This window comes from Chiloscyllium plagiosum, unplaced genomic scaffold (genome assembly GCF_037043375.1).
Source record: "Chiloscyllium plagiosum isolate Xiang-an unplaced genomic scaffold, Cpla_swu_hap1 HiC_scaffold_10, whole genome shotgun sequence".
Classification (NCBI taxonomy): Eukaryota; Metazoa; Chordata; class Chondrichthyes; order Orectolobiformes; family Hemiscylliidae; genus Chiloscyllium; species Chiloscyllium plagiosum.
Genome location: NW_028270148.1, coordinates 31,312,262 through 31,339,090, shown reverse-complemented (window position 1 = coordinate 31,339,090; position 26,829 = coordinate 31,312,262). Strand labels below are relative to the sequence as shown.

Sequence of the window (26,829 nt, the reverse complement as noted above, 5' to 3'; positions counted from 1 at the left end):
CAGGTACTCTCAGCTTTTTCTGCATTATTCTGGTATTGCTCGGGCATTAGCTATGTCAGCACCTCAATCAGGCTTTAATCTAAGGAGAAAGGTTATTGAGCTGTCTCCTTCTAAATTCTCAGGCAAACATAGATCTGCTTTGCTCCCCAGTTGCATCCTAACTTAGAGCTAGTATAGTCTGGAAATCCAGCCAAACAAGAACTGGAGTGCCCTCTTTGAGTGGTCCAGGCAATGGAAGTGCATCTTCGGAAGACTGATTCTCTGTTCATTGTAGTGCTGTTCAGTAACAGTCTGAGGGGAGCATACGGGGTCATTATCCATGCCTTTTAGCGCTACCTCTTGTCACCCATGGGCCAACTCTGGAAATGAATGCTTGTGACCTGTGAGTTGTGCAGGTGTAAGCATCGTGACAGCTCCTTGTGTAGGACCATACCTTCAGGAGCTTTTGTTTGTGTTTGCAAATGAGTAGGTAATTGAAAGAACGAAATTCCTTGCTCTGTTTGGTTGGATGAAGCCATGAAACTCTGAGCACCACACATGCATGCAGTTGATGGCCCCTTGTATCTGAGGGATCCCAGTGATGCCTGCATTTCTGACAGTTCAGGTACCTTGACTGTCTCGGTCTACGGTGAACTGGACTGCTTTCTTGTGAAGGGCATTGGTGAAATCACTAGAGCATTCGCTGGCTGCTGATCAAAGAATGTTTTGCTTGTTCCCATTTGAAGTTTTGAGTGGAGCCTGTGGTTAAGAAGTTCAATGCTGTTGTGAACTTCAGTATCACAGGCGTAGCGCTGCCTCCCAACCCACATGGCTGCAGATTTGCCTTCAGGAGATGATGGATTTGGTATCCTTAGTCACTAGCATTGTCTCCAACACAGCTTTCACTCATCTGCAGGTAGCTGCAATGTCTTGAGTAGATCCTTTCTCAGCATTGATCTCGGTTTCTCACATCAGACATTGCTTGTTCATCTGTAGCTGCAGCCTCTTAAGTCTCATTTCTCTGGTTCTGACACAGTTGGGCATTTCACCCTTTTCACACCTTTGAAATGTTAGCAATGTTCATACAGTTAAGTTGGTCATAGAATCCCTACAAGTGTGGAAGCGAGCCATTTGACCCAAATCTGCCCTCTGAAGAGCATCCCAACCAGACCCAACCCCACCTCACCAATTCTTATAACCCTGCATTTCACATGGCTAATCCACCCGGCCTGCACATCTTTGGATACTATGGACAACTTAGCATTACCAATCCACCTAACCTGCACATCTTTGGACTATGGGAGGAAGCCAGAGTACCTAGAGGAAACCCACACAGACACGGGGAGAATGTGCAAACTCCACACAGACAGTTGCCCCTGTTTGGAATTGAACCTGGGTCCCTGGCGCTATGAGGCATCAGTGCTAATCATTGAGCAAAAGTACTGCCCATCTGGCATAGAAGTACATATGAACAGCTGGATAGGATCCCAAAGGGCTGCTTGACTATTTAAAAATTTCAAATACAAAACAAAATTCTCATTCCTGGAGTTCATCCTTTCCAGCATGGAAGAAGTGGAAAACTCCATCAGCAAACTAATAGAGCTAATAGTACAGTATTTTACTGAAAGCTGTACTGGTGGCAAAAAGTAACATGTGGTATGCTATTGAAATTAGTGCATTTTACAATTTGTATAAATTACTTTTGAAGGGACCAACAGTATGGTTGCCAAATGTGTTGATGAATAGAGACGGGTAGGCGTGTAAATTTTGAAGAGGATGTAAGAAGACTACAGAGGGCACAGATAGGTCAAATGAATGAGCAAAGATCTGGCAAATGGAATATAATGTGGGAAAGTATGAAATTGCTCATTTATAGAGTCATCGAGTCATACAATGCAGAAAAGGCTCTTTAGCCCCATGAGTCTGCACTCATAATAACTACCACTAAAGGCACACTCATCCCAATTCCCTGTACTTGTCCTATATCTGGGAATATTATGATATTTAAGTGGTTCTCCAAATACTTATTAAAGGTTGTAAGATTTCCAGCCTCGACTACCTTCCAGATTTCCACCACCCGCTGAGTGAAGAAAGGTTTTTCTCAAATCCCCTCTGAATCTCCTGCCCTTACCCTAAAACTATGCCCCCTTGTGATTGACCCTTGACCAAACGGAATAGATGCTCTCTACTTACCCTGTCCAAACCTGTCATAGTCTTACACACCCAATCATGTCCTCCCTCAGCCTTCACTGCGATAAAGAAAAGAAATCTGAGCCTATCTAGTCTCTTCTTATAGCTCAATTGCTCCATCCCAGGAAACATCCTACTGAACCTTTTCTGTACTGCCTGTAGTGCTATCACATCCTTCCTGTAGTGAGATGACCAGAACTGCACATTAGCTCAGCCACAGCTGGAAAACTATGTTCTGTACAGCTCCAACATTATCTCCTTGCTCTTGTGCTCTATGTGACAACTAAGAAAAGCAAGTGCCCCAATGACTTCTTAACTATCCTATTCATGTATTCTGCTAACTTCACGGTTCTGTGAATAATTACCCCAAGATTCTTCTGTTCCTCTGAGCTATGCAGTGCCCTACCATTCATTAAACACTCCCTCATCTTGTATATTCTTCCAAAGTGATCAACTTGCACTTAACAGGGTTAAATACCATCAGCCACTGCTCTGTCCATCTGACCAACTCATCCACATCTTCCTGCAACTTACAGTCGTTCTCTTCACTGTTAACCACTGTACCAATTTTGGTGTCGTCTGCAGACTTGCTTAACACCCCCCCCCAAATTTTCATCCACATTGTTTATGTATATATCGCATAATAAGGGATCCAGTACTGATCCCTGTGGTACACTGCTGAACACTGGCCTCCAGTCACTCGAATAGTCTTCTACCACTACCCTTTGAGTCCTATTACTAAGCCAATTTCTGATCCATCTTACCATGTTTCCCTGAATTCCATGTGCTTTAACCCTTAATCAATGTCTCATGTGGTACCTTGTCAAAAGCTTTGCTAAAATCCATATAAACTACATCAACTAAATTTCCCTGATCCACAGACTTGATCACATTTTGAAAAATTCTAACAAATTCGTTAGGCGTGACCATCGTCGGACAAAGCCATGCTGCCTGTCCCTACTTAACCCGTACTTACTCAAGTAAATATTAATTCTCTCCTTCAGAATATTCTCCAATAGTTTCCCTACGACTGACAAGATACACTTGACTTCCAAAAGCTGTGTTTGCCTGTGTGGCTGCCTCTTTCAATTAGTGCCTGATTGAGGGAAGCTGTTTTGGGAAAGGGTTTGAGAAGCTTATAGTTACCACTGTTTCCTATCTCTTTGCACGACGGTTCTCCCTGACCCTTTGCCCACCCTTATTTACCTGAGTCTAGGAGTCTAACAATCGCAGTGGCAATACTGGCAAGGGAGAGCTGCAATGTCTCTCAGTAAGTGAGATTTCCACCCTGGGATATAAATTCCCAGGGAAAGCTGATTTTGGCTAGTGGAGTGCCGGATGGGCACTTATTTGGTTATTGAGGACCCTTATAAATAATGCAAGTTTCCACTCGTTCTCTAGATGGTGGGTTGGACCTGAGTCAGTTACAATAAATTCTGTCCCATGTTTCTAGTATCCATTGCGTGTGTTTATAGAAGATTTAGATTTATTCATGAAGACTAAAAGGTGTACTACCTAAATGGTGAGAGTTTGCAGAACACAAGAGTTGTAAAAGGATCTAGATGACCTGGTGTGTAGAATCATAGAACTTTTCCAGTACAGGAGGCTATTTGGTTCATTGTGTCTGTACTGGCTCCTGAAAGAATTCCAGCCAGTCCTTTTCTTCAACCCAATTTTTGTAGCCCTCTAAATTAATTACTTTCAAATATTTAGATTACTCCTGGTGCTGCGAGCTAGTGAGGGTAGGAATAGGAGGATAGAGCAGATGAATACATGGCTGAGGAGCTGGTGTATGGGAGAAGGATTCACATTTTTGGATCATTGAAAGCTCTTTTGGGGTAGAAGTGACATGTACAATAAGGATGGATTGCACCTAAATTGGAAGGGGACTAATTACTTGATTTGCTAGAGATTTGCTAGAGCTGCTTGGGAGGATTTAAACTAGCAAGGTGGGGTGAGGGTGCGATGGAGTGGTGGGGGTGGGAATGTTGGGACCCAGGGAGATAGTGAGGAAAGAGGTCAATCTGAGACTGATACAGTTGAGAACAGAAGTGAGTCAAACAGTCAGGACAGGCAGGGACAAAGCAGAGAACAAGGTAGAACTGATAAATTAAACTGCATTTATTTCAATGAACTCAGGGCATGGTTAGGAGCATGGGACTGGGATATCATTGCAATTACAGAAACATGACTCAGGGATGGACAGGACTGGCAGCTTAATGTTCCAGGAAACAAATGCTACAGGAAGGATAGAAAGGGAGGGGGGAGTAGCATTTTGACAAGGGATAGAGTTACAGCTGTACTGAGAGAAGATATTCCTGGAAATATATCCAGGGACGTTATTTGGATGGAACTGAGAAATAAGAATGGGATGATCACCTCATTGGGATTGTATTATAGACTCCCTAGTAGTCAGAGGGAAATTGAGAAGCAAATTTGTAAGGAGATCTCAGTTATCTGTAAGAATAATAGGGTGGTTATGGTAGGGGATTTTAACTTTCCAAACCGCCATAGTGTTAAGGGTTTAGATGGAGAGGGATTTGTTAAGTATGTACAAGAAATTTTTTTGATTCAGTATGGACCTACTAGAGAAACTGTAAAACTTGACCTACTCTTGGGAAATAAGGCAAGGCAGGTGACTGAGGCGTCAGTGGGGGAGCACTTTGGGGCCAGCGACCATGATTCCATTAGATTTAAAATAGTGATGGAAAAGGATAGACCAGATCTAAAAGTTGAAGTTCTAAATTGAAGAAAGGCCAATTTTGACGGTATTAGGAAAGAACTTTCGAAAGCTGATTGGGGGGCAGATGTTCACAGGTAAAGGGACAGCTGGAAAATAGGAAATGCGATAATGAGAGTCCAGAGAAAGTGTACTCCTATTAGGATGAAAGTTAAGGCTGGTAGGTATAGGGAATGCTGGATGACTAAAGAAATTGAGGTTTTGATTAAAAAAAAGAAGGAAGCATATGTTAGATGTAGACAGGATAGATCGAGTGAATCCTTAGAAGAGTATAAAGGCAGTAGGAGTACACTTATGAGGGAAATCTGGAGGGCCAAAAGGGGACATGAGATAGCTTTGGCAAATAGAGTTAAGGAGAATCCAAAGGATTTTTACAAATACATTCAGGACAAAAGGGTAACTAGAGAGAATAGGACCCCTCAAAGATCAGCAAGACGGACTGTGTGGAGCCGCAGTAGATGGGGGAGATACTAAATGAGTATTTTGCATCAGTATTTACTGTGGAAAAGGATATGGAAGATATAGACTGTAGGGAAATAGATGGTGACATGTTGAAAAATGTCCATATTACAGAGGAGGAAGTGCTGGATGTCTTGAAACGCATAAAAGTGGATAAATCCCCAGGACCTGATCAAGTGTTCCCTAGAACTCTGTGGGATGCGAGGGAAGTGATTGCTGGGCCTCTTGCTGAGATATTTGTATCATCGATAGTCACAGGTGAGGTGCCGGAAGACTGGAGGTTGGCTAATGTGGTGCCACTATTTAAGAAAGGTGGTAAGGACAAACCAGGGAACTATGGACCGGTGAGCCTGACGGTGGTGGGCAAGTTGTTGGAGGGAATCCTGAGGGACAGGATGTGCATGTATTTGGAGAGGCGAGGACTGATTAGGTTTAGTCAACATGGCTTTGTGCATGGGAAATAATGTCTCACATATTTGAAGAAGTAACAAAGAGGATTGATGAGGGCAGAGCAGTAGATGTGAGCTATATGGGCTTCAGTAAGGCATTCGACAAGGTCTCCCATGGGAGACTGGTGAGCAAGATTACATCTCATGGAATACAGGGACAACTAGCCATTTAGATACAGAGCTGACTCAAAGGCAGAAGACAGGGTGGTTGTGTTTCAGACTAGGGGCCTGTGACTAGTGGAGTGGCACAAAGATCGGTGCTTGGTCCACTAGTTTCATCATTTATATAAATGATTTGGATGTGAGCATAAGAGATTAGTTAGTAAGTTTGCAGATGACACCAAAATTGGAGGTGCAGTGGACAGTGAAGAAGGTTACCTCAGATTACAACGGGATCTTGATCAGATGAGCCCAATGGGCTGAGAAGTGGCAGATGGAGTTTAATTTAGATAAAAGTGACATGCTGCATTTTGGGAAAGCAAATCTTAGCAGGACTTATAAACTTAATGGTAAGGTCCTAGGGAGTGTTGCTGAACAAAGAGACCTTGGAGTGCAGGTTCATAGCTCCCTGATATTGGAGTCGCAGGTAGATAGGACAGTGAAGAAGGCATTGGGTATGCTTTCCTTTATTGGTCAGAGTATTGAGTACAGAAGTTGGGAGGTCATGTTGTGGCTGTACAGGACGTTGGTTAAGCCACTGTTGGAATATTGCGTTCAGTTCTGGTCTTCCTATCGGAAATATGTTGTGAAACTTGAAAGGGTTCAGAAAAGACTTACAAGGATGTTGCCAAGGTTGGAGGATTTGAGCTACAGGGAGAGGCTGACAGGCTGGGGCTGTTTTCCCGAGTGTCGGAGGCTGAGGGGTGACCTTATAGAGGTTTACAAAATTATGAGGTGCATGGATAGGATAAATGGACAAAGTCTTTTCCCTGGGGTGGGGGAGTTCAGAACTAGAGGGCATAGGTGTAGGACAAGAGGGGAAATATATGAAAGAGACCTAAGGGGCAACATTTTCATGCAGAGGGTGGTACGTGTATGGAATGAGTTGCCAGAGGAAGTGGTGAGGCTAGTACAATTGTAACATTTAAAAGGCATCTGGATGGGTATATGAATAGGAAGGGTTTGGAGGGATATGGGCCAGGTGGGACTAGGTCGGGTTGGGATATCTGGTCAGCGTGGGCAAGTTGGACCGAAAGGTCTGTTTGCATGCTGTACATCTCTATGACTCTATATATGCCGAATTCTTTTAATGAATTGCAAAAGGCTAGCATGCAGACACAGCAAATAATTAGAAAAGCTGATAATATAGTTTATTGTGAGCAGAATTGAACACAAAAATAGGGAGGTTACACTTCAGTTCCACAGGTCATTAGTGAGATCAACTCTAGAGTACAATCAGTACTGGTCTCCTTATTTATGGAAGGATGTGAATGTATTGGAAACAGGTCAGAGAAGGTTTATTAGGCTAGTACCTGGGATGGGCAGGTTGTCTTATGAGGATAGGTTGCTCAGTCTAGATTTCTCTGAACTTTAGAAGAATGAAAGGTGACTTGATTGAAACATATGAGAGGTCCTGAGGGTTCTTAACAGTATGGATGTGGAAAACATGCTCCCACTTTAGGGAGGGTTTGGAATTTAGAGTCACTGTCTAAAAGTAATAATAATTTAATGCAAAGACAAGAAACTTTTCCTGACAGTCATGAGTTTTTGGAATTTTTCTTCAAAAGTGTTTGAAGCAGACTCCTTGAATATTTTTAAGGCTGTGGTAGGGGACTGCTGTCTCAGCCTCCATTTCAAATGTGCAAATATCAAACCTGCACTCCCCCAGGATAATGAGTGACTTAGAGGAGAATTTGCAGGTGTATCTGCTGCCCTTTGAGCCTGCTCTGCCTTCGATATGATTATGGTTGATCCTCAATCTCAATGCCATATTCTTGATGACTTTAATGTCTAAATAATTGCCAGTATTTTCTTCGAATATATTCAGTGACTTGGCTTCCACAGCCTTCTGTGGTAAAGAATTCCACAGGTTCATCGTCCTTTCAGTGAAGAAATGCTTCCTCATTTTAGTCGTAAATGGTCTACCCAATATCCTAAGACTGTATTCCTGTTTCTGGACTCCTGAGTCAGGGAAAACACCCTCTCTGCATTAAGTCTGTCCAGCCCTGTTAGAATTTTATGTGTTTCAATCAGATCCCCACTCATTTTTCTCAACTCTACTGAGGACAGGCCCAGTTAAACCAATCTCTCCTCATAGGACAATCCTACCTTCCCTGGTATTAGCAGAGTGAACCTCCAATGGACTCCCTATATGATAAGCCTGTCCTTTCTTAAGTAGTATTCCAGGTGTAGTCTCACCACGGCCCTATATATTTTAAGATATCCCTAGTTATGAACTTGTATTCTCTTGTAGTGAAGACCAATGTACCAGTCACCTTTCTAATTGCTTGCTGCAGCTGCTTGATATATAAAGATACCCAGATTCCTTTGTAAATTCATATTTGCTGAGTTGTCACCATTTCACTAATACATTTCCTTTCTATTTTTCACACCAAGTTTATACCTTCACGTTTAGCCATGTACTGCATCTGTCGTGCATATTCTACTGAACGTGTCTAAACAACCTCAAAACCTCCTTACATCCTCCTCAAAACTCACAATCATGCCTAGTTTGTGTCATTAGTAAACTGGAAATATTCCCTGATCCATGTAATTTATATACATTAGAATAGTTGTGGCCCAGCACTGTTCCTTGTGGTACCCATTAGTCTTGCTATTTTGGAGGTAAAAAGACCCATTTACTCCCAACTCTGTTTCCTGTTTGTCAACTAATTCTCGAACCATGCTAATATATTATCCTTTATCTGATATACTTTAACTTTGTCCACTAACCTCTTATGATCGACCTTATCTAAAGCTTTCTGAAAATCCAATTATGCTACATTCACTGTTTCTCACTTATTTATTCTACTAGTTACTTCCTCAAAAACCTCCAGTAAATTTGTTAAGCATGGTTTGCCTTTCATAAATCTACGTTGGCTTTGTCTAATCCTGTTAATGCTTTCCAAATGTTTTATTATCATTTCGTTTATAATCACTAAAGCATTTTTCCCACTGTTGACCTTTTACGAGAGTAATGTGAGAGAAATTTGCAAATCAAAAACATGCAATATTTTGAAAACAAGAGAAGCAAGTTATGGAATCTTTTTTAATTGAATTGGTTATAATATCACTGCCATTATGAACTTGTATTACCTTCTACAGGGGCTAGTATTGAAATGACAAAAGAAGACCCTTTTGTAGAACCCTCCAATGATGAGGACTCTGTGAGTGGAAGTTGCAGCACTGTATCCTCAGATTCTGAGAGGCCAGTTGTCCATCCAGTTGTTTCAGCACCTATGCCTACAGATTGTGGTAAGCAATTTCTTTTCATTAACTTTGTAAAAGATTGGACACCTTATCTCTGCTCTTCCATTAACGAATTATCTTTTCAATAGTGAATTATATCTTAATGCATTTATGTAGTGCATTGTTGTGATCTCGAGGGAAACCACAAGCTTTTAAAAGAAATTCAATCTCCCAGTTATTAATTGAAAGAAGATATACAACAAGATTTAACATTTTAAATAAATACTTTACTGCAAAAGATTTAATCAAAGAAAAGAAATTGTTAAAATTCTGTGAGATGAAAAGCTCCATTTTCCAACCAAGTATTAAGTGGCAAGATGAGATTCTTGCTAGTAGAGAACAAACAATCCATTTGCTTACATAAACATTATCTCACCTCCATTTATATACAGTTAAAAATCACACCAGGTTTATTTGAAGGCTTGTCAGGTGAAGCCACTTGCATGAATAAGTGCAGTTCCAACAACACACAAGATGTGATTCTAGCTTGCTGCTCACTCCTCATGACCTCTATCTTGGACACCAGGATCAACATCACAGGGCACATTCAGTGTCCTGCAACTGCAGCAGTCCCATTCATGAGCCTTGGCATCCAACTCATATTAAGCTTACCCATAATCATGACATATGTCCTGTACATTTACAGTATGCTTTTTAAAATTAATTCACGTACGTCTGCTGCCCTAATCCTTCTAAAGTAGGGGTTGAATATTTGGTAGGTGCTGTCTAAGGAGCCTTGGTGAATTTCTGTTCTACATTGTGCAGATTTTACATACAGCTGCCAGAGCACTAATGATGTAGGGAGTGAATGTTTGTAGATGTGACGCCAATTAAGTGGATGCTTTGTCCTTGATCATGTCAAACTTCTTGTGTGTTGTTTGAACATCATTTATTCATGCAAGTGTTTCACCTGACAATGGAGCATTGCTATGAAAGCTTGAGATTTCAAATATACCTGTTGGTCTATAACTTAGTGTTGTGTGACTTCTGACTTTGGTCGCCCATGTCCAACAACAGCACTTGCATGCCATATCTTCCCAGTAGAATTGTGGCTTTACCTGCTCAACTGCTCCACGTGCTAGTGAGGCAAGGAATAGGGAGAGCGAGGAATTGAACACGTGGCTACAGGGATGGTGCAGGAGGGAGGGTTATGGATTCTTGAATAATTGGGGCTCTTTCTGGGGTGGGTGGGACCTCTAGAAGCAGGATGGTCTTCATCTGAACCAGAGGGGTACCAATATTCTGGGGGGGAAATTTGCCCAGGCTATTGGGGTGGGTTTAAACTAATCCAGCAGGGGGATGGGAACCAAAATTGTAGTTCGAGTATAGAAAAGGTTGAGAGTAGGGAGATCCGAAATCAAATTTCAGGAACGCAAGATGGCACCGGCAAGCAAGAAGTTGGTTTGAACTGTGTCTACTTCAACGCCAGGAGAATCAAGAATATGGTGGGTGAACCTGCAGCATGGTTTGGTACCTGGGACTTCGGTGTTGTGGCCATTTCGGAGACATGGATAGAGCAGGGACAGGAATGGTTGTTGCAGGTTCCAGGATTTAGATGTTTCAGTAAGAACAGAGAAGATGGTAAAAGAGGGGGAGGTGTGGCATTGTTGGTCAAGGACAGTATTACAGTGGCAGAAAGGATGTTTGGGACTCGTCAACTGAGGTAGAATGGGCTGAGGTTAGAAACAGGGAAGGAGAGGTCACCCTGTTGGGAGTTTTCTATAGGTCTCCAAATAGTTCCAGAGATGTAGAGGATAGGATAGCAAAGATGATTCTCGATAGGAGTGAGAGAGACAGGGTAGTTGTCATGGGGGACTTCAACTTTCCAAATATTGACTGGGAACACTATAGTACGAGTACTATAGATGGGTCAGATTTTGTCCAGTGTGTGCAGGAGGGATTCCTGACACAGTATGTAGACAGGCCAACAAGGGGTGAAGCCACATTAGATTTGGTACTGGGTACTGAGCCCGGCCAGGTGTTAGACTTGGAAGTAGGTGAGCACTTTGGTGATAGCGATCACAATTCTGTTATGTTTATTTTAGTGATAGAAAGGGATAGGTGTATACCACTGGGCAAGAGTTACAGCTGGGGGAAAGGCAATTACGATGCGATTAGGCAAGATTTCGGAAGCATAGGATGGGGAAGGAAACTGCAGGGGATGGGCACATTAGAAATGTGGAGCTTATTCAAGGAAAAGCTCCTGAGTATCCTAGATAAGTATGTACCTGTCAGGCAGGGAGGAAGCTGTAGAGCGGGGGAGCCGTGATTTACGAAGGAAGTGGAATCTCTGGTCAAGAGGAAGAAGAAGGCTTATGTTAGGATGAGATGTGAAGGCTCAGTTAGGGTGCTCGAGGGTTACAAGGTAGCCAGGAAAGACCTAAAGAGAGAGCTCAGAAGAGCCAGGAGGAGACATGAGAAGTTGTTGGCGGATAGGATCAGTATTTAAGGAATAAAAGAATGACGAGAGTAAGATTAGGGCCAATCAAGGATAGTAGTGGGAAGTTGTGTGTGGAGTCAGAGGAGATAGGGGAAGCACTAAATGAATATTTTTTGGCAGTATTCACTCTAGAAAATGACAATGTTATTGAAGAGAATACTGAGATACAGGCTACTAGACTAGGTGGGATTGAGGTTCACAAGGAAGAGGTATTAGAAATCCTGCAGAGTGTGAAAATAGGTAAGTCCCCTGGGCCGGATGGAATTTATCCTAGGATCCTCTGGGAAGCCAGGAAGGAGATTGCCGAGCCTTTGGCATTGATCTTTAAATCGTCATTGTCTACAGGATTAGTGCCAGAAGACTGGAGGATAGCAAATGTGGTTCCCCTGTTCAAGAAGGGGAGTAGAGACAACCCTGGTAATTATAGATCAGTGAGCCTTACTTCAGTTGTTGGTAAAGTGTTGGAAAAGGTATAAGAGATAGGATTTATAATCATCTTGAAAAGAATAATTTGATTAGGGATAGTCAGCACAGTTTTGTGAAGGGTAGGTCGTGCCTCACAAACCTTATTGAGTTCTTTGAGAAGGTGACCAAACAGGTAGATGAGACTAAACCGGTTGATGTGGTATATATGGATTTCAGCAAGGCGTTCGATAAGGTTCCCATTGTACAAAATGCGGAGGAATGGGATTGTGGGAGATATAGCAGTATGGATCAGTAATTGGCTTGCTGAAAGAAGACAGAAGGTGGTGGTTGATGGGAAATGTTCATCCTGGAGTCCAGTTACTAGTGATGTACTGCAAGGGTCGATGTTGGGTCCACTGCTGTTCGTCATTTTTATAAACGACCTGGATGAGGGCGTAGAAGGGTGGGTTAGTAAATTTGCAGACGGCACTAAGGTCGATGGAGTTGTGGATAGTGACGAAGGATGTTGTAGGTTACAGAGAGATATAGATAAGCTGCAGAGCTGGCCTGAGAGTTGGCAAATGGAGTTTAATGTGGACAAGTGTGAGGTGATTCACTTTGGTCGGAGTAACCGGAATGCAAAGTAATGAGCTAATGGTAAGATTCTTGGTAGTGTAGGTGAGCAGAGAGATCTTGGTGTCCATGTACACAGATCCTTGAAAGTTGCCACCCAGGTTGACAGGGTTGTTAAGAAGGCATACAGTGTTTTAGCTTTTATTAATAGAGGGATCGAGTTCCGGAACCATGAGGTTATGCTATAGCTGTACAAAACTCTGGTGCAGCTGCACTTGGAGTATTGTGTACAGTTCTGGTCACCGCATTATAAGAAGGATGTGGAAGCTTTGGAAAGAGTGCAGAGGAGATTTACTAGGATGCTGCCTGGTGTGGAGGGAAGGTCTTATGAGGAAAGGCTGAGGGACTTGAGGCTGTTTTCGTTGGAGAGAAGAAGGTTGAGAGGTGACTTAATAGAGACATATACGATAATTAGAGGGTTAGATAGGGTGGACAGGGAGAGCCTTTTTCCAACTATGGTGATGGCGAGCACAAGGGGGGGGTAGCTTTAAATTGAGGGGTGATAGATATAGGACAGATGTCAGAGGTAGTTTCTTTACTCAGAGAGTAGTAAGGGTATGGAATGCTTTGCCTGCAACAGTAGTAGATTCACCAACTTTAAGTACATTTAAGTCGTCATTGGACAAGCATATGGACGTACATGGAATAGTGTAGGTTAGATGGGCTTCAGATTGGTATGAGAGGTCGGTGCAACAGGCTGAAGGGCCTGTACTGCGCTGTAATGTTCTGTGTTCTAACTGAACAGCAGCAATTCAAGAAGGTGGCAATTGTGGATGAACAATAAATGCTGGCCTTGCCAGTGATGCCCACATTATATTTTTTTTTAAATGTGCAGGTTTTGTTTCTCACTGCATTTTCTATTTCTCTCTTATTTTTTAATTCTGCAGTTTCTGTTTAGTTAAATACAATGAGCTTGAGGAGAATTCACACTCGAAAATTCAATTGGCAGTCATGTTTAATAAGATTTCTCATATTTTCTTTGTGAATGATTCAAATCACTTTTTTCCTCATCACTGCATTTTCTCATGTTAATGCTGTCAATGTGTGTAAAACAGCAGTCAATAATAGAAAATTGATCACAAATAATTACACTGCGTGTTCAAGTCTTTGTTTTGATCCTGTGAGTAAAAGTAAATGATTAAATATATTTTTGACATGACTATGATTGTTGCTCAGTGATTTGTATCAATTGGTCATACTTAAGTAAGTGAACATTCTGAAGTGATCACTATTAGTAAAAATGTGGCATTGCATGAAGTGTAGTTTAGGTAATTACACTTTGAAAGTGTTAACTGAAATCAATGATCATTATCAAACAAATCTACTCTTTCAAGAATTAGGACTATTAATAGTTCTTAAAGAGAAGGTGCTTTGAAATCATGTCTTCATTTACACATCTGAGCTTCACACCAGATCACGAATAAGTGTTTCAAATAAACTATTGCAGTTATTAGTGTAAATTTATCTTAATTGGCTTCTGAATACAAAACAGATTGTTGCCAGATTTCCTTTCTGAGCTAATAGATTTAATTTAAACTTCCCAAAGATATAACGTGAAGACAGAGAAGTATTTATTTGGCAGTATATGAACATGATTTACAGGCTGAGCCCACATTTTTGTTTTATTTAAGCTTTAGTTAATGCTGTGATGACCTTGAATTGAGTTTCAAGTACAGGTAAATCTTCTATAATGCGATGGTTGCATTCTTGTGCAACCCCACATCATAGAAAATTGCTCTTTAGAAATAGCACTTGAAGTATTGGCGGTGTTACAGCCAACACATGTTTTAAAAGTTTGCGCTTTAGAAACAGTGTCCTGAATTCGTCAATCATGTTATGGCGAATTCACGTTAATGAAACACGCGTTATTGCAGAGCAACCTGTACATTCATTCTCTGGACTTCTGTTATTACATTCTGAACATAGTGGATTAGCTGTAGGCTCAGTATCCAGATCTGGCCTGAGAGACAGGCTTTCTATGGTGTCTAGAACTTGATTGGTAACAGTGCGCTCCTGACAGTACAACTGAAGATATAGTTCCGCTCATCCTTCAAATCTTTGATGCCGTTCACCATGATTTATGTGAAACAAAACAAAGTGCTAGAGAAACTGAGCAGGTCTGGCAGCAAATGTGGAGAGATAACAGAGCTAATGTTTCAAGTCCAGTGATCCTCTTCTGGAACTTGTTTGATCATTTCATGCATATTCGTAGCATGTCCTAGGATGTCCAAGGATGTCTGATATTCTGGCAAGCTTGTAACCAGTTGTCACTAGCATCCCACCTGGTGTACCTTTTGAACTTCATTTGGAGTACTTCTTGATTTATACAGTGTCTTCTCATTTCGATCGCTCTTGTAATTAATGAGAGCAGACTGTTTGGCTTCAGTATGGTTACTGTCAGAGTGCTATTAGCTTCGAATCAGATGCAATTTTTCTCTTGTTTCCCATATTTTCATAGTCCAATATTGTAGATGGTGGATTGAAGTATAATCCATTTTGCTCTGTAGTCTATTTGAGAATGTCAGAGAATGCTCAGTTGAGTCAAAGAACTATTTTTTATCTAGTAGACAGTATGATTGATATTGATATGAATACAGAATGACTGGTTTCAATGAAGAAATTTCAAGGATTGCCACCTAAACATGCAGGTACAGCAAGTATATAAGAATGTTGATCTTTATCGCAAAGGGGGTTGGAGTATAAAGTAGTCTTGCTACAACTATAGAGGACATTGTTGAGACTGCACCTAGAGTACTGTATACAGTTTTGATCACCTTACTTAAGGAAGAATATATTTGCTTTGGATGCATCTCTGAGAAGGTTTGCCACTCTGATTCTTGTGATAAAGAAAGTAAATGAATCAAAGGGTGTTTGATAGGTGAATGCTGAGATTTTTCCATCCTGGAACAATCTAGAACAAGGAAGCACATTTCAAAACAACTTTTAAGACATTAATGAGGAGGAATTTTCTCTTAGTATTTGCAATTCTGTCCCAACAAATGAATCTGTTCAAAACCAAATTTGACAGATTTTTGATGAACAGGAGAATCGAGGGTGATAAGGTCAGGCACGCAAGAAGAATTAAAGCCACATCAGATCACTAGGATCTTACTAACTGACAGAGGAGGCTCGAGGAGCTAACTAATGTATATCTGCTCCTATCCCTTATGTCCTTAAGGTTGCCATCAAGGAGTTATCTGTATCATGAACAGTACTTTGTAGTTGCATGTGTTGAGAATGCACTCCAGACTCCCATCTTGTGATGATCAGATTCACTTGGTGCTACTCTTATCTTGAATAACTTCAGGATACTTTGTGGCATGGTTTGTTCTGAAAAAAAGGGTTGTTACACAAAGCTATTGAGAGCAGCAAATCTCAAGCAGTGTCTCCTGCCATTAATACTTATCAAGCCAGGATATTTAAGGTAGAAGGGTTATAACTCATGGTCTGTATTCACTCTTGCATTGAAATCTCGAATACACTAAAATGTTCTGACTTTGGGGTTCTGCTCATAGCAGAGTCATGCTTCTTGTAGAACTGGTCTTTTGCCTTTGTCATGCAGCACAGTGTTGAAGTGTAGATATTTATGAGACAAACTAGCCCTATTTGACTTGAAAGGTGAATGGACAGACATCACATTGTGAACCATCTATAAGAGGATGGGAAAGCTCTGTCATGAGTATTGTGTTCCTTACAGTGAAACCCACCTTTCTTATTTGTTTCCACTGCCTGATGAAAAAGTAATGTTTTTCTTTAAGTGATTTGTTCTTGTTAAGCCTGGCGCCTTGTACGGAAGCGATACCAATGATCTGCCTATCAGTCTCCATGTTAATCATGGCTGACTTGCGTGCATTATTAACCTGCTAGAAGCTATTTGTCAATTCCATGTACATGGTCTTAAGGTTCCAACTTGCCAATAAGAGAATTTTCATCTTCTTTCTTTTGTTTGCCTGCTGTGCTGAAACCTGTAAAATTGTAGACCAAAGACGCTGAGATTCAAGCATTCTTTGAAAAAGTTAATGGATTATGGTGGATTTGCATGTTACCAGTCAGGGGGTGCCTGACTTTAGCTGGGTGGTAGTTGACCAGTGGGACAGAATGGTCCACCTCATTGTTAGAGACAACCATTGCTCTAGTCTGTGCAATAATGGAGTTGAGCTTATCACACTTAGCTGTTATCTTCCATCTTCTATTCATGCTTCTGCAGTGAAATTGGAGTATTCTCTCTGTGGACAAGCCTGGCTGCCCATACGTCAGTGTCCCTCCCCCTTGACCTCTCCAACTGACTCCATTGGAATGCGAAGCGTTAAATTTGGCTTAGGTATTGAAGTTACCAAAAGCATTTTGTCATTAAAGGGTACTTTCTAGATGGTATGAAGTTAAATATAATGGATATCCAAATAAACTTCAGGTTCAAGTGCATAGAGGCTTAAAATGCCACAGAGAAGTGCACAAAATAATCAAAAAGGTTAATGGAGTGCTTGCCTTTATATCTGGAGGACTGGAGTATAATGATGCAGAAGTTCTGCTGCAGCTATGCAAAATCCTGGTTAGACCCGACTTGGAGAACTGTGAGCAGTTGATAGGCACCAAACCTTAGGAAGGAGAAAGTACAACATACGTTTACAAGAATGATTCCTGGACTTCATGGGTCAAATTATGATGAGAAATTACACAAATTAAGTCTGTTTCTCTAGAGTTAATATGGCTGAAGTGTTCCAGATGTTAGCAGAAAAAGACAGGGTAGATAAAGATACACTATTTCCAAGCAATCTCAAAGTTCCTCTGAAGCTTTAGTTTAGGGTCATGTGGGACCCAATTGCCATGTGTCACCATAAGGAGGCACAGCTGAGAACTTGCCTATGGAGAGGCTGCTTACTGACAGGGAACAGCTAATACCTGTTTCCTTGAGTTGAAATATAAAATGTAAATCATTCTATGATCTCAAATGATGGTACTGCTGGGAAAGTTGGATCCCTGTATGAAATCTGGATTTTTTGTTTTAACTTTAGGTAACAGGAAAGCCAGCCTCTGAAACAGAATAACATGAGGTTTCAGAATTTTTTTAACAGCAGAACGTTAGTACACATATCATGAAAATTTTAAAAAAAAGCAACAAAGCTATCTATGTATCGAAGATAGTTTAGAATAATCTTAAAACACACACAAAACAATGTTTTTCAACTTATTTCCAACGCCATCAATTTACAGAAGTTCATGTCCAGAGGAATAATCACCCAAAAACAAATATTTTAAGTTCTACTTAACTGATTCTCCTCACTTGCTTTCCTATGAACTGTGAAGTTGTCTTACATAAATTCTCACAAATCCAAGATCTTGAAGTTCCTCAGCTTATAATAATCTGCAGATTTCTAACCAGTCTGTCCTGGCTTAGAATCTGAACAAATGAAACATTTCCACTGAGGTGACTGTGTATTTTCCCCAAACTGCCCTAAACTCTGGTAAGAAGGAGAAACTCAACTTGCTTTTAACTCCAGTCAGGTCTCCTCTAAACTTTTCAAAAACCTCACTTTCTGATTGTTCCAGATTAAAAATCAATCCATGATTATTCTGAACTAAAATTAAGGTAATTGTCTTCAGTATTTAACCACCTGTCATAAATCACTGTAGAATAAACTATTTTCAGTTAATGTGCCACGGGTATCTACAGCCATCTGTTGTATGAATAATGCGGAAGTAAGGCCATGATTTTGCTTGGAATCTGATTTGGGTTTTTTTTGAAAGAAAATCGTACACAAAAATAACCTATATTCATATGGGCATGTTTTGAAATCCAGTATATATAAATTACATGCCTTTCATTACAATCATGACATTGTACTTTAAATTACTCATTTTTCACTTTAAACTTGTTTAAACTTAATATTAAAATTTTTAATAGCTATCCATGCTCAATATCTCAGCCTTTAGCAAAGAATAACTCTACAATTCCATCTTATGTTGTTTTCAGTCTTTGGTATAATTTGCATACCATTTTTTGTTATCACTGTCTTCTACACTCCTTTAATGATAGGCCAAGTTGCCTAATAATTCTGGGATATAATGTGATGTCATCGTTAGTAAAGTTATTAATGTTGGTATGTATTAATGATCCATAGTACTTTTGTACTGTATGAAAGATTTCAACATGTCTTTGAGGGCCAGTTCATATATTTCTCATCAAGGAACAATGTTCTGTTCTCCCTTGTTTTATGCTAATTGCATTTTTGATTTTCTTTAGAAGCCTAGTTTTGAAAGCTAGTTATTTTTGTTGTAGAAGGTTATGTTTATGAAATTAATTTGTTATTTGGTTGTTTAGGTTTTTTTTCTATTCATGGATGTGGGCATCACTGGTTGGTCCAGCATTTATTGCCTGTCTCTAATTGTCCAGAGGGCAGTTAAGAGTCAACCACATTACTGTGAGTCTGGAGTCACATGTAGGTCAGACTAGGTAAGGATGGCAGATTTCCTTCCCTCAAGGACATTAGTAAACTAGGTGGGTTTTTCCCTGACAATTGGCAATGGTTTCATGGTCATCATTTGACTCTTATTTCCAGATTATTGTTGAATTCAAATTCCACTGTGTACCTGGGTCTCTGGATTAATAGTCTGATGATACTACCACTAGGCCACTACCTACCCCCAAATGTTTGTTTGCAAAAAAATTTCAGTTTTGACCAATGTTGTGTAATTCATGCTGGTTCTTGAGACTATTTGCTTCTTGGTCACAACCTCCTTAATGCACGCTGCTATGGATACTTTAAGAAATCAAAACAAAATCAAGAGCCTCTATTGACTGCCACTGGAGTAACTGGAACAGCTGACATCAACCAGAAAGTTCCCCTAAGAGTTGCTGTTCAGCAGGATACATCCTTCAGCCTCATTAGATTGCATATAATAGTCCTGAGCTTGATTAGAATTTTGAATAGCATAGAATAAAATGGTAGGCAGATCTAGGTTGGAGACTCAATGGATCATACCTTGTGATCGTCTTTATCTTCTCTATCACAGTCAAGTATATATAATAACAAGAAAGGCAATAGAGTCACTAACCTGTTTGACTTGCATGAATCAATACTTGCTAAAATGAATGTATACTTTAAAATATTCAAGCAAAGCAGAAGAAAATGACATAAATATCATGACGAGAAACTGGAAACAATTAAATTTTACAACTTAAGAGTGTTAGATAAGATGTTATATATATTTTAAATTGCATACAAGTCTGGGCCTTCCCAATGGTATGATTAATGGGACTTTAAAGGTCAACACCTGTTAAGATCTGAATATAGAACAAAATAAATTGTTGACATGTATCATGTTGTCATGATTCTTTTGTTATCCTTTCTTCAGCTTCTGATTATACCTCTACATTCTGTACATGCCTTCTGATTTAGCTTTGCTGATATCCAAGGAATGTATAAGCTAGCAGATCACTTTTTGCACCATTTTGTTCCAATTTAGCAAAATTGCAAAAAATACTTTGCTATTAAAATTATTCACTTCTTTATTTACATCAGTTACATTAGCTGAAGACCTTTTCTAATTTTATTTTCGCAATAGAAAATTCACACAGGTATGTCGACAGACTTGGCCTTCAATGTTGTGTCACTTTCTGTGTTTTTAAATTTTCTTCCCCAATCTTTTGGGCCTAAATGTCCATTTTTTAAAAAAATTATATAAATATTCCTTTTCACATTTGACATCAACCATTACAGTCTCCATTTTGGACCCAGCTTGATTTGCAGGCAGATGGGTAATTTCCCTTTCTTTTCAAAGAGTGACTGAGGCTGACAGTCACAGTGACAGTTGTGTTCCTCCATTTTGTGTGTCAGATTTTCTTTTGCCTTTTGACATGAATTGTAATGAAAGAAGAATTTTTTAAAAAATTGTCCATTTTGACAATTCAGTTTTTCTCTCGGTGTTAAAGTATTGGGTACTGATGTGTATCTAAGGAATTGGAGCTACTTTGTTGAAACAATGCATTGTCGATATATGGGGACATGAGATAAGTGTATAGGGCTATAGTTTTCTTTTATATTTCCTGGAATGTGAGCTTTGGGTAAGCATAGCATTGTTGTCCATTCCAAATTACACTTGAGAAGTGAGTGGTGAGAAAAAGGTGAGGCGTTACCATCCATCTGCTGTAGATGCACCCGCACTGTTGTTATTTTACTTTGTCACAATTTTAGGAATGTAAGAGCAGGACTAGACCATTCAACCCTTCAAGCCTTTTGATCATGACTACCTTAGGGTCTTACAATACAGTACAGTACAGCACAGGAGCAGGCCTTTCGGCCCACCTGTGTTGCTTCCTAGCCCTTATTTAGACCTGCTATTTATTGCCCATACGTGATTTCTATCCCTCTGTTCATTTCCCATTCATGTGCTTATCAAGGTATGCCTTATTTATTGCTGATATGCCTACTTGCACTATCTCCACTGGCACTGCATTCCAGGCATCCACCACCCTTGTGAAAGAGCTTTCCCACACATTTTCCCTAAACTTTCTCCCTCTCATCGTGAACCTATACCCACTTTTGGTTGACCTTCCCACCCTGGGGAAAAGCTTCTGTCTATCCACATGATCAATGAACTATAATGCAATTCTTTCAGTGTCCCTGATGGAGAGTTTGAGTTATAAAGAGAGGCTGGGACTTTTCTCACTGGAGCATAATTTTGTAGATCTCTATTAGCTTGCCCCTCAGCCTCCATCTTTCAAGTGAAAACAATCTGAGTTTATCCAACCTCTCCTCATAACTAAGGTCCACCAAACCAGGCAACATCCTGATAAACCTGATCAGCATATCTCCAAAGTATCCACATACTTCTGCATGCAGTATTGCAAATGTGGTGTAACTAAAATTTTATACAGCTATGACCAAGCTTTTATATTTGGTGCCCCGGCCAATGAAGGCAAGGGTGTTGTATTCCTTTACCATCTTATCCACCCATGTTGCCACTTTCGGGGATCAGTATGTCCAGATCCCTCTATATGTCACTGTTCCTAAGGATTCTGAATTATTGTACAATTCACATCTGATTTTGATCATCACCTTGCATTTGTCTGAATTAAACTCCATCAGACTCCATATTACTGCCATGTTCCTTGATGTCATTACTGTTCTTTGCCAACTATCTTTAGCTGTTTCACCAATGTCCTACCCTCCATTATAAGATCACAAGTGGGAATGTTTGCTGATGACTGCAGTGTTCAGCACCATTTGCAACTCCTTGGATAATAATGCAATAGGTGCCCAAATGCAACAAGATTTGCACAATAACTAGACTCAGACTGACAAGTGGCAAGTAATATTTACACCACACATGTGCTAACCAGCACCTCATGACATTCAATGGTAACATCATCACTAAATCCTGCACTATCAACATCCTGGAATTACTATTGACCAGGCTCTGAACTGAACTAGTTATATTAGTACTGTGGCTATAAGAGCAGGTCAGAAGGCTAGGAGTCCTGCTGCAAAAAAGTCACCTCCTGACTCCTCAAAGCCTGTCAACCATCTACAAGGAGCAAGTCACATGTGTAATGGAATACACCTAACTGGGTGGATGAATGCAACTCTAACATTTGATGTTTGGCACTGTCCAGGATAATGCAGCCTATTTGATTGGCACCACATTCACAGATATTCAGTCCCTCCATCACTGAACGGGAGCAGTATATGGTACATATAATAGGCATTACAGAATTTCGCGAAGGTTCCTTAGACAATACCTTCTTAACCTACAACCACCTCCACCTCCTCAGAAGACAAGGGCAACAGATACATGGGAACATCACCACTTGCAAGTTCCCCTCCAAGCCATCCACTACCCACATCTGGAACTATAATGTCATTACTTCAGTGTTGCTGGGTCAAAGCCTGGAACTCCCTCTCTAATGGAGGATTTGTGTAATAAAGAGAGGCTGGATAAGCTGGGACTTTTTTCACTGTAACGTAGGAGGTTGAGCGGTGACCTTATAGAGATTTAAAGAACAATGAAGGGTATAGGTAAGGTGAATGGCAGGTGTCTTTTCCCTAGGGTCGGTGATTTCAAGACTGGGGGGGACTTATTTTTAAGGTGAGAAGAGAAAGATTTTAAAAAAGACATGAGAGGCAATTTTTTTTACACAGAGAGTGATTCATGTATGGAGTGAACTTCCAGAAGAAGTGGTGGATGCAAGTTACAACGTTTAAAAGACATTTAGGTAAGTACATGAATGGGAATGGATTGGAGGGATGTGGGCCAAAGGCAGGCAGATGGAATTAATCTAGTGTTACAACACGGCAGTGAAGCCTTCTGGTAATTAAACCAATTCTATTAACAATTCTAAGCACCCCTTTCTCTTAACAGCTGATTACCTGCCTCCAACTCTATAACAATATTCTGTTCTAGTAAGACACTTATTAAAATTACATCAACTTAATTTAAAAACGATACAGCTGCTGTCGTCTTCTGTGACTTCACTGTTCCAGCTACTGAATCCCCTGGGTCGTCTTCATTCTTTTTACTGTAAGTGTGTTTCATATGAAAAGGTACCTTTGATAAAGAGTGTTATTAATTTATTGGATCTATCTCGATGGCATTTGCTCTCTCTCCAATTTTCAAGATGTCTGCATTTTTTATATCCCCAGCATCAGATCGCCTCATTGGTTTGAAGTTGGCAAAACAATAAATTCAAACTTGATTGGGTTTTAGCATCCTGGGGCATAATTTCAACTGATTGGTTAAATTTGAATTGTTGTCAAAACAGCAACCAAAACTGAGGTGTCCATTTCACAGCCAAATATTACATATTTTCAATTTTTCAGTACACTCTGACATTGCCATCCAGTCATATCCACAAGTTCTTGTAAGCTCTTAGTTCAAAACAGTATTCACTCTCTCTTAAAGGTACAGTACATGCCTTCAGTTTCATAACACATGCCCCTGAAGAAAAGAATGAGCCATCATATTGAAGAGATGGCTTTATTTGTTTTCTCTAATTCTTAATCCCATTAGAATGAACTACATAAATCATTAATCTAAGTTATACTTTCATATTAATTTCTACACACATGCATATAACATGGGAATTTGTCCAATCCTGCTGATACTTTTTCCTTTAAATCTGCGATAATGCATCTGCTATCACACGTTTATGACCCGCAACATGTATAATTAAAAGTCTGTAATATAAGACTCCAATGACATAGCCTCATATTTTTGTCTTTAAATCTTTCCTAGAATGTAAGAGGTCAGTGTACACAATTGTATCTGATACATTGTTCGTCGCATAAACATTAAAATGTTACAAGACCAGTACCAATCTCAATAATTCTTTTTCAATGGTAGAGTGTTTTCTCAGGTGGGTGTTGAGTTTCTTTGAAAAGTAGCCAATTGGCTGTTCAATTCCATCATCATGTTCCTGTAGCAGTACAGGCCCAACTCCTATATTGCTGGCATCGCTTGCAACTTTGAAGGATTTCAAAACACTTAGTGTAGCTAAAACTGGTGCAGTGGTTAATACTGCTTTAAAATTTTAAATGCCTCCTGGCATTGTTCTGTCCATGGAAATTTGTGTTCTTCTTTAGTAAATCTGTTAGTGGTGCTACCACGTGCTAAGATTTGAAACAAACTTCCTGTAGAATCTGCTTAGTCCCAAAAATTGAAGCACCTCTTCGTTCGAGGTTGGTCATGGACATTCCTCGATGGCCTTCATCTTTGCATTCCTTGAGGTCAACCTTCATGACTGATGTTATGTACCAATAACGTCACCTCTGCCTTTGCTTCGTTTTCTTTAAGTTTTGCTTCTAGTAATCATTCAAAGAACTCTGCCAACTGTACCATGTGATCTTTCCATAACTTGCTAAAGGTTATTACATCATCCAGATAACCTGCACAATTTGTTAATCTGGCCACAACTCTATTCATGAGTCTTCGAATGTACCTGGTGCGTACTTCATTCCAAAGGGCATCACTTTGAATTGATATAGCTCATTTGGGGTTACAAATGCAGAAACTTCTTTCACTTTCTCTGATAAAGGTACCTGCCAATAATCACACAATAAGTCAAACTTTGTGATGTAAGTGGCTTGTCCAGCTTTTTCTATAAAGGCGTCCAGTTTGGCTATTGGATATGAGTCCTATTTTGTTATGGCATTGATCTTCCGATAGTCTACAAAAATCACTGAGTCCCGTCAGATTTGGGAACTAACACAATTGGTGAACTAGTCATATGCACAGGTGCTTGTAAGTTCTTAGTTCAGAATAGCATTCACTCTCCCTTAAAGGTACAATACACGCTTTCAACTTCATACCACTAGTATGGGATTGTGGTTTGTATGGGCTGGTTGGATTGAAGGGTCTGTTTCTATTCTGTATGATTCTAAGACTATGATTCTAATAGCAAAGTACGCTCACATACAGCAAATGGACTGCAGTAGTTTTAGAAGGCATCTCACCACCACATTCTCAAGGGCAACTAAAGATAGGCAATGAATGCTGGACTAGCCAACAAAATTCACATTCTGTGAATGAATAAGAAAAAGAATTTATAGAAACCTATAAATCTCTATCTTGAACTTCAGGATTGAACTTCCATAGACCTGTAAGAGAGTGAAATTCAAAGCTTTATCTGAGTGAAGAAGTTCCTCCTTATCCAAGTCCTAAATGGCTAATTACGGAATTGGAGATATCACTGCCAAAGTATTGATTTTGTTTAAATATTTCATTTCAGAATTTTCCTTCTTTGATCCACAAGACCCAGCATGCAAAAGAATACTACATGACCTTAACACAACTGTTTCAGAATTGTTTGCTATCTTGCGGCAGTGGGTTCCACAGGTGCAGCAACAGATTGATGTGATTGGGAACGAGGTAAACTAAAATTGCATGTTTGTAGTTACTGTACTTTGTAAAATTTGTTTTTGGCAAGGCTTGTAAGTTTGTAATGTGCATTAAATATAACCTCTCCTTGATCTTCTTTGCCTGTTTGTTGATTTGATTAGCCAAAAATAGAATCACTCATATATGAGAGTGCTGCAATTGTACTTGCTTGGAAACTCTTCAAAATTGCAACCAGGTTTTCAGGCACAAAATGGAAAATGTAATTTTTCCATTTTTTTTTCAATTTTTAAAATGTTTTATTGTAAATTATCCTCCGAGATTTGCATTGTATTTCATTAATACTTAAAAATGTTTTTGTGGGATGAGTATAAAAAAAGGGAAAGCTTTCCTGATGGCAGTTTTTATGAAGGTGTCCCTAATGCACATCATTGATTAGAGATGAATGAGTTGAAGTTGAAAATAAATATGTAGGGGTAGTTGAGCATGTGCAAAAGTAGTTATTTTATAGAGATGTCAGATCACATGGAATCGGATCCTGGATCTGTTAACTTTCAAATGAAATGTCCTCTCTTACCACCTTTTGTTTATATCTCTTTTTGATAAAATTTGTTGCTATTTACTCACACGTGTGTACACCTCTCAAGTGTCTACCACCTCTCTTCCTGGGTTTCTACACAAGTTTATTTGCAAATCACTAAATGCAAAATCTGCCATGAAACACCTCACCAGGCGGTGCATTTTAAAAAAATATTTTTCTTTACAGAAAATGTAATACATATGAAAATGATATCTGAAAGTAAATTGATTTTAAATTGCTGAAAAGGACATTTAAAAAATACACGAAATAATTTCTAGTTAGATTGATGTGGAGGTGCCACTGTTGGACTGGCATAGACACAGTCAGAAGTCACACGACTGCAGGTTATAGTCCAATAGATTTATTTGTAATCACAAGCTTTCTGAGGTCTGCTAACCTTCGTCAGGTGAAGTCCTGACTTTACCCTCAGTCTATAACCTGATGTTGTTTGACTTCTGATTTAGTTAGATTGGGATACGGTAGTCATTAAATTAAGTAAAAAAATCAACACTTTTTGTTCAAAATGTACCTGTTAGTTTCTCTGAAAGTTTGAGAAAGATAGCAATTTGTGGACATTGGTGATTAATAGAAGCTTGTAAAAGGATATTTTTCTGGGTTCAGATAACTAGATCACCTTAATGCAATGAATATTAGAATTACCTAAGTCAGAGCATGTGACTTTGTAAAGAAAACTGTCTGATTTTCTTCCAAAGAA

The 26,829-nt window shown here is 39.8% G+C and overlaps 1 protein-coding gene across 9 annotated transcripts in view; it reads left to right on the top strand.

The window, feature by feature from the left end:
• The window catches only part of LOC122552711 (CAP-Gly domain-containing linker protein 4-like), a 433,681-nt gene that overhangs the window by 44,389 nt on the left and 362,463 nt on the right, over positions 1 to 26,829 (top strand). For all 9 annotated transcript variants that reach the window (XM_087991246.1, XM_043695605.2, XM_087991245.1 and 6 more), the window contains 2 exons: positions 9,082 to 9,231; positions 25,428 to 25,567. In XM_087991246.1, the coding sequence (XP_087847372.1) occupies positions 9,096 to 9,231; positions 25,428 to 25,567 (276 nt within the window). In that variant the 5' untranslated portion in view covers positions 9,082 to 9,095. The remainder of the gene's footprint in view (positions 1 to 9,081; positions 9,232 to 25,427; positions 25,568 to 26,829) is intronic.